General features: G+C 40.6%; 1 protein-coding gene across 3 annotated transcripts; it reads right to left on the bottom strand.

The window, feature by feature from the left end:
• Positions 1-2,780: 2,780 nt before the first annotated feature.
• LOC112140344 lies at positions 2,781-6,892 on the bottom strand. Of its 3 annotated transcripts, none has more exons than XM_024263268.2 (3): positions 6,641-6,892; positions 4,589-4,751; positions 2,781-3,436 (listed from the first exon to the last, which is right to left on the bottom strand). In XM_024263268.2, the coding sequence occupies exons 1-3, from the start codon at positions 6,839-6,841 to the stop codon at positions 3,063-3,065; spliced, it is 738 nt and encodes a 245-aa protein (XP_024119036.1). In that variant the 5' UTR covers positions 6,842-6,892; the 3' UTR covers positions 2,781-3,062. The 3 variants fall into 3 exon arrangements, with proteins under 3 accessions (XP_024119036.1, XP_036070318.1, XP_024119037.1); XM_036214425.1 differs by having other exon boundaries at positions 4,589-4,727; XM_024263269.2 differs by having other exon boundaries at positions 4,589-4,655.
• Positions 6,893-7,359: the final 467 nt, after the last annotated feature.

Here is a 7,359-nt window from a genome sequence, read left to right as displayed (position 1 = left end):
GCCCACTGGTTAATTCTACCTCCCTAATAAACACTTTAATTGTGACCTGTTTGCTCTGTTTTGGGTTGTCCTCCTGATTTCTTAACAAATCCTTATTTTGATATAAACTTTTATTGTAAAAGTGTGTGAAATAATATTTATTGAAAAATCATTTTTTCTCCAATAATGTCAGTTATTATTCACACCTGGAGCTATAGTTCATTTCTATACGTCATGATAGTAACAACAGCATTAATGCAAAGTCTGATGTGTTTTTCTACCAGCTGTGCAGCTCCTCCCACTGGGTTTCATGCAGGGAGGGGTTTCTAACTCATTTTGGTTCACTCAACTCTCTGATCTCAAGTGGACCGGACCAGAACCATAATATCAAAATAACACATGGTCAACTTGTTATCTTTAGCTTTGCTTTTGTTGTTTTTTCTCAGTTGGAAAAAAATGCCTCAAACAACCGAGTATCCTAATCACTTATTATAACACACGCACTTATAGAGGCCAGTGGATTTAAAATAACATGGATTTTACTAAAACATAAATGTGTAAATTAATGAAAACTTAAATTAAATTGACTAGTGGTGGAATTGCACGTTGTGGTCATTTCTTTAAAGGGACCATACCATGATTTTCTTCAGCCTTTCAGATGTATATCCATATATATGATCATATATTACCTTTGGAACTCAAATTATGTATGAAATATTTGTCGTTTTTATGGACCGTTTTAATACACAGAAGTTAAATGACTCGATCATGCTCCGCCTTTCTCTCCTTTCACGTAGTCATTCTTGAGCCGGGACTCCCAAAGCCTCCTCCGCTTGACCAAACCTTGTGAACTAAACCACATGACTAAAGATCTCTTCAGTCATTGGCCAGCAGCTATGGGGGCGGGGCAAAACAGAAGAGAAAGATGGTTGTGCCACAGTCTGCAAATCCTGTGCAGGATTTTTCACTTATTCAAACTTTTTATGTTACTGATGGATTTTGAGCGTCTGTGTGAAGGTTCAACACTTTGTACTTTGGTACCGCGGAGGAATCCTGCATGACAGTTACTGGAGACGCTACGACTACAGGTACGCACGCTAAAAAACACGTCGGTAGAATCAATGTGGATCACGTTAAAAATTGTTTTATTGAGCATGAATTCATCCGACCACATTTTCATGAGTTTCCGTGTCTCATCGTTGTGGTTTTATGTCATTGTTTTTAAGAGAATTCTGTTGGAACTACAATAGAGCTTTAAGATGATGTCGTGGCAGCAGCCCGCGTAGGAGACACCGAAAAGAGAGTTATACGTTCTTATTGGTGTTAAAATAAACGTTCTAACAAGTACACAGTTGGATCAATTATTTCCTTTTGTATAACATGACAATAAATACTCTATATTTGTCTGCGGATCACCGATCGCCTCATTTCTACCGTGTTTTCATCACGTGACTGTCGGGTACGGTGGCCGTGTTGGTTCAGTTGTTCCGCTCTCGGTTTGTTTCATATTCAGACTGAAGAATCTCAGAGTGAACTGAAGTTCAGTCCGATTGAACACGAACTGAGACCACCTTGAAAGATGGGTCAGAGAGCGGGTCCTGGTACAGGGAGGTAGTCATTCAATGGCAGGATACACATTCTGGCAGGAGAGAACTACCTCAGCACCACAGCTCCACGGAGAAAGTGGGTGTGTGTTTGTTGTAGTCGGGGGGCGGAGCTTGCAGCACAGATTCTTCCTGGAGGGGCTGTTGGCATTGATCTTGTGTCAGCACGTTTCCACCCGCTTGTTTCTGTGGGTATGGGATCCTGCTGAGGGTTCAGGTTTTTAGAGGATTACTCTTAAATGCATGAACGGATCAAATACCGCTTTGGGGTTCTTTACGGTGAGGATTGAACAGTATAATGCACTTAAAACCTAAAAAAGAAGAATTTTCATGGCATGGTCCCTTTAACTCACCACAGCAATGGACTACAAACTTGCTTTTTTAAAAATCCTCATATATTTTCTGTTCATGACTGGGTCGGGTTAAACCGTCTGGCGGGCTGGATACTGTCCGCGGGCCGTATGTTTGACACCCCTGCTTTACTGGCTCTTTTAGTATCGAGGTTTGTTGACCTCTGACCTATTAAACCAAACACCAGAGTCTCAGCTGGACCAAAGAGAAGCCAAGAGGAGATTAGCTCACATTTATTATTCAAATCCATTTTTGAAGTTTTAATCGGATGATTTCAGCGGTTAAACCCTGATTTTTAATGTAATTTAGAGCTTTTACACAGGCTCATCTAGAAGGAATAGGTTAAGTTAGTCCATGCAGAAAGCCTTTTTCTTTTTTCTGGCAGATGTGTGCACAGAGGAGCACCTGAAGGAGGAGACAGGTGAGCACACGCAGGAACTTGCCTGAGATTCCAGGACAGCAGGGAAGGATCTGGGAAGTAATGATCGTCATCCTCACGACGTGTTTGGGAAGGAAATGACAGCAGAGAGGAGGATGTTTTGAAGGTCACCCTTCTACGTTTATTCTCAGTCTTATCCTGACAGCTGCTCTGCAGCTGACAGCAACACTCCGATGTGACATCACATTTATTTCCATCAATAAAATACAGATTTACTCTTTAAACATACTGACAAATGTTTTAAACAAAATTTGACACAAATATGTACATAAAAATAAATAAAAAGCTTAAATGAATCATTTTTGTAAAAAATACAGTCAAAAAAATTGAAATGATTAGACTCAAAGAACTTCTTACCTAAATCCAATAAAAAAACATATTTTCAGTGCATGAGTATATGTGTCGTTACATGTGCAGCAACAGGGAAAACAGAGTGAATCCGCCTGTAGCATTGATGAGTTTCTCTCAGAAGGGATTTAGATTTTCCTGTGATAACATGTTGTCTTTGGTCTAATTGAGGCCAAACCTCATTATATCAGACGGCTTTTCTTTCACTTTAGAGGAGGAAATGCTGCTGGATGGATGTTGTCCAAAAAGACGAGGATAACTTTTGTGGTTGAGACCTGATGATGGACCTGCTGCAGACCGAACACACACGTCATGTTGCTAATATTATTAAAGAAAAGGGATTATTGGGAAAAAGCTCCAAAATTAGACTCATTGATCAGATCATATCCTTCTGAGACATTGACCTTCAGTTGGTCTCCTTCGCCCAGGTCTAACAGCTCCCCCACATACACAGTCTGAAAGTCGTCGGTCATACAGCTGAGCCTGCTCGTCGCAGTCATCAGTTTAGTCGTTTCTTGGTAGGATTCACTCCAGCGCTCCACAGTCATGCTGAAGTCCAAGGAGCTGTCCTGACACTGCAGGGTGAATCTCGCGTAGACGAAGTAAACTCCTGTCAAGGGAATCATGACGGAGCTGTTCTCAAAGGTGAGGCAGGAATTGAAGGCGGGTTCATACGGGATGTACGGTGGAAGCCTGGGGGTGTTTAACTGGTGAACTGCAGGACAAGAGAGGAGGTAGACATGAGTACTCAGGAGGGATCATCTGTCAGGGACATTGAGGTACTGAGCAGGTCTGAACATGTACACCAAGTATCCCTAAAGGGAACGCAACGTTTTCATTCAACTACAAAAACAGGACAACAGAATAATGCGACCAGTAGGAATCATTCAGAATGGTAATCGCATTTTAATAAAGAAATCCGTCTGAGAAGCGTGAACTGAGTGCTAAAGTTTGGGTCATCAATGTATATTTTTTATTAATGTTTGATATTTGAATGTTTGCTGATGCTAATTCACTCTGATCACACGGTCAATGTGCACGCGTCGTATTCTGTATGCTGCTCTTGACTCATATGCTGTCTTTTGCTTCTGTGCTGGCTGTGACTCCAGTCATTCTCCTGTACTCCTGACTCACAGCTGCCTGCACTTTGCTCTTCAACCACACTGTATTTAAAGTCCTCCTCTGATGAAAACCCTGTTTTTGAGTTTTTAACATGTCTGTGTGTCATTATTCGTCTGAAAGAACAAATGTAATAAGAAATCATTCTGTTTTTGAATTTCCGAGTGTTTCTCCTTTAAACCTGTCAATCAAACTGTCGTAGACAGACTCTTTGAATGAATGAGCCTTCCGATAACAGTCCAGCCCCCCAGCCCCGCCCCTCGGACTGGATTTTCAGATTTCGGCTGTGGGTGAAGTCAGCCTCTAACCTCCCTGTTTGGTTACCCTTTAGGGACTCTTCTTCAGCCTTTTGTTCTGGCGTGTTCTGCATGCTAACACGCTCCCTCTGGTTTGGGTTTTGTCCTTCAACCTTTCGGACTTGTTACATTGTGGGTTCTGGTTCCTCCATGTACCCGGTTTTCCACCTGCTTGCCAAACTCTGACACACTTTTGTTCTTTGTGGTTCAATGAAAGTGTCGTATTAATTTATCGATTGCAGTGCTGTTAAAAAGGGGTCTCACATGGTTAGAGAAAGCATACCTCACAGTGGGATTTTTATTTTAAACTTCCTGATTAGTTTTATACCTTTTTACCAACATCTTGTTCACTTCTTTGTGGTTTCAACTGATCGATTTTACAGTAAATGTCTTTATCTTTTACGTCCCTAACATAAACAAACAAAGCATTAGAAGACGTGAGGAACACTTACTCAGATGAATGTGCATTTTCCCGTTGGTTGAACTGCTGCAGCTTTCCCCAGAATCTGGAATCCTCTCCTGCATGGAGGAATTCATCCTCTCCTGCATGGAGGAATTCATCTTCTCCTGCATGGAGGAATTCATCTTCTCCTGCATGGAGGAATTCATCTTCTCCTGCATGGAGGAATTCAGAGACACAACAATTCAGACCTCCTGACATTCACAAGAAATGATGGATACATTTCTGCAGGTAAAGAAGTTATCTTTGAAAGTTGCATGTTTTTTTTTTTTTGGGCACATATTTGAATCTCGGATACGTTTATTATTACATGCTCTGTGATGGCATGAAACTTCCTGAGTCAGAACACTGCATGAGCATGAGGGAGAGTGGAGCTTATGAAAGGAACAGAACAGTTTAGCTCTACGAGTCCAACAGACACCACTAAACTCTCCAGTAATGTTCATGTATGAGGTTAGATAAGAAACGTGTTCAAAACTAAGTTTTGCACAAATGAATACTTGAATACAACATTTATATTTACGTTTAACACATCTGTTTTGAAAACAATTTGTCTTTTCCTTGAATGTCTTGAATGTAAAATTAACTCACTCCTAAAACATTATTCATCTGTATTGAGGTTTACTTATTAAACTAACATAAAACCGAACTACTTAGAATGTTATTGACCCAATAATGGGGAAATAATCTTGATAGTCTGTTGATAATTGAATAAAAGGGATCAAAATATGGTGACCTTCGACTGCATTCTGTGGGAAACAGCCCCCAAAGGAGTGAGACGTGCCAGTCCACTCATTGGGTGTAAAAAGGGGTTTGTGTCCGTCAAATGTGGTTGATAACTATACAGTGGGAGGTAAAGCAGGGTAACTGGCAGGAAAAGACAAAATAATAATAATCTGAATCTATGTTGGAAAGATATAAATATCTGATCATAAACCGGATGAATGATAAGGTCGAGAAGGGTGGGTTTACATAAGTTAACTTCCTCCTGCTCCCTTTCAGGTAATCTGTCTTTTAATGGTTAGTTTTCCTGTGTTTGACTCGTCTTTAGATGTAAACTTTTACTAATTGATTGTGTTGATTGCCTGAAATAAACCATTTTCAGTATGATATAATCTAATCTAATCTAATAATAACAAAACCATCAGTAGGGTCAGAATACCCAACTTTCATTTTGTTTCTTTTTAATTATAGCATTAGCTAGAGTCGGATCCCAGTTAGCCCACTTTAGCTGTGAGTTAGCTCAGCTCTTCACCTGTTATCTCTTTCTGTTGTAGTTAAAACAAAGACAAATTACATTCAACACAGATATGCTACATGAAAAACTAAATGATCTATTTTTATAATGTTTGCCAAGTTGTGCACAAAGTATTAATCTGAGCACAAAGTTGTTTTCCTGAGTATGTTTCTCTTTGACAGTTATCTCAGCCTCACAGCAGTGCGGTGGTACTGCAGTGCTGCTGCTTGGTTTGGATTCCTGGATCAGATGATTCCAGTCAGACTGACAGCATTACCGTAGAACAAGTAAGTAAATCTTTTTTTTAATAGCACTTTTCATAAAGAGTAACTAACAAAATGCCTTGCAAAGTTAAAACAAGATGAAACCAAGCATACAGCTTATATAAACACAAGAAAACATGCTCTAACAAGTTAAGCAAGCACAAGTAATAGAGAAAAGGACAGAAACGACAGCTAGAAGTTCTTCAAAAGAAACACGTCTTAATATGCCTTTAAAACAGTCGACAGAGTCATTCTGCTGCAGAGACTGTTCCAGAGTCCTAACTAAAGGTAGCGTCTCTCCTAGTTTAAAAATGAGTTTTAGGAACGCATAAAGATTCTTATCTGTGGACCTGAAGCCGTGCAGGGAGTTAAGAGGTCCCAAACATACTTAGGAGGTTGTCCATGTGAGGCTCTAAAAACTAAAACGTAAATCTTAAAATCTATTCTAAAGAAAACAAGCTTTCAGCTGTAAATGATCTCTGGATACTTTGATCAGTGAGTGGCTGTCATGGCCTCAGCAGAAGGTCCAGACTCTGTGACTCACCTGCTGCGTGAAGCGTCCAAAGCCAAAGCTGCTAAGGAGGGTGAGCGTGGTGCAGAAGCAGAGCAACAGCAGAGTCGCCACTCTGAACAGCGTCTCCTGCCGCCTCATGTCCCGACATTGCTTCAGCAGGATGACCACGGACTCCTCTGTACACACCTCCATGTCTTTGTCTGTGCAGCCCATCTTCACTGACACAGCCATACTGAGTGCTGATCTAGCTGATCTGCTTCAGATCCCCTTTTATGCGGTTCACTGTGCCATGCTTGTCCTTTTATTATCTGAAGAAGGAGGAGGAGTCTGAATTTTTTCTGCAAGCATTTCTGGATCCAGGTGGGAATTTCCTGTTGAGTAAGAGACAAGGATCAGAAGTAAATAAGTATTTCATTAAGAGCCTATTCCATGCAAAATCCACATTTTAAGTGTTTAAATAGAGGATTCTGTCCATAACTATAAATGTCAGAGGTGAAAAATGATCTTCTGTTGGGGAGACAACCTGCTACAAAGAGCAGACCAAGATGCTCAAAAAGAAAAGTTTTCTTTTTTTATGACAATAATAAAAACTTTCATTTTAAAAAGCTCAGATAAAAAGGCACCACAGGGTTTATGATAAAAGGACGAGAGTCCTTGAGTTGGATGTCAACCACCTTCCACAGATGCTGCAATCCGCCCACCCGGCCCGACTGAGCACCACAGACACAACAGAGGAGGTGCAAAGTGAA

This window comes from Oryzias melastigma, linkage group LG12 (assembly GCF_002922805.2).
Source record: "Oryzias melastigma strain HK-1 linkage group LG12, ASM292280v2, whole genome shotgun sequence".
NCBI lineage: Eukaryota > Metazoa > Chordata > Actinopteri > Beloniformes > Adrianichthyidae > Oryzias > Oryzias melastigma.
The sequence above is the reverse complement of the archived record's forward strand: the minus strand, read 5'-3'. Positions and strand labels throughout refer to the sequence as shown.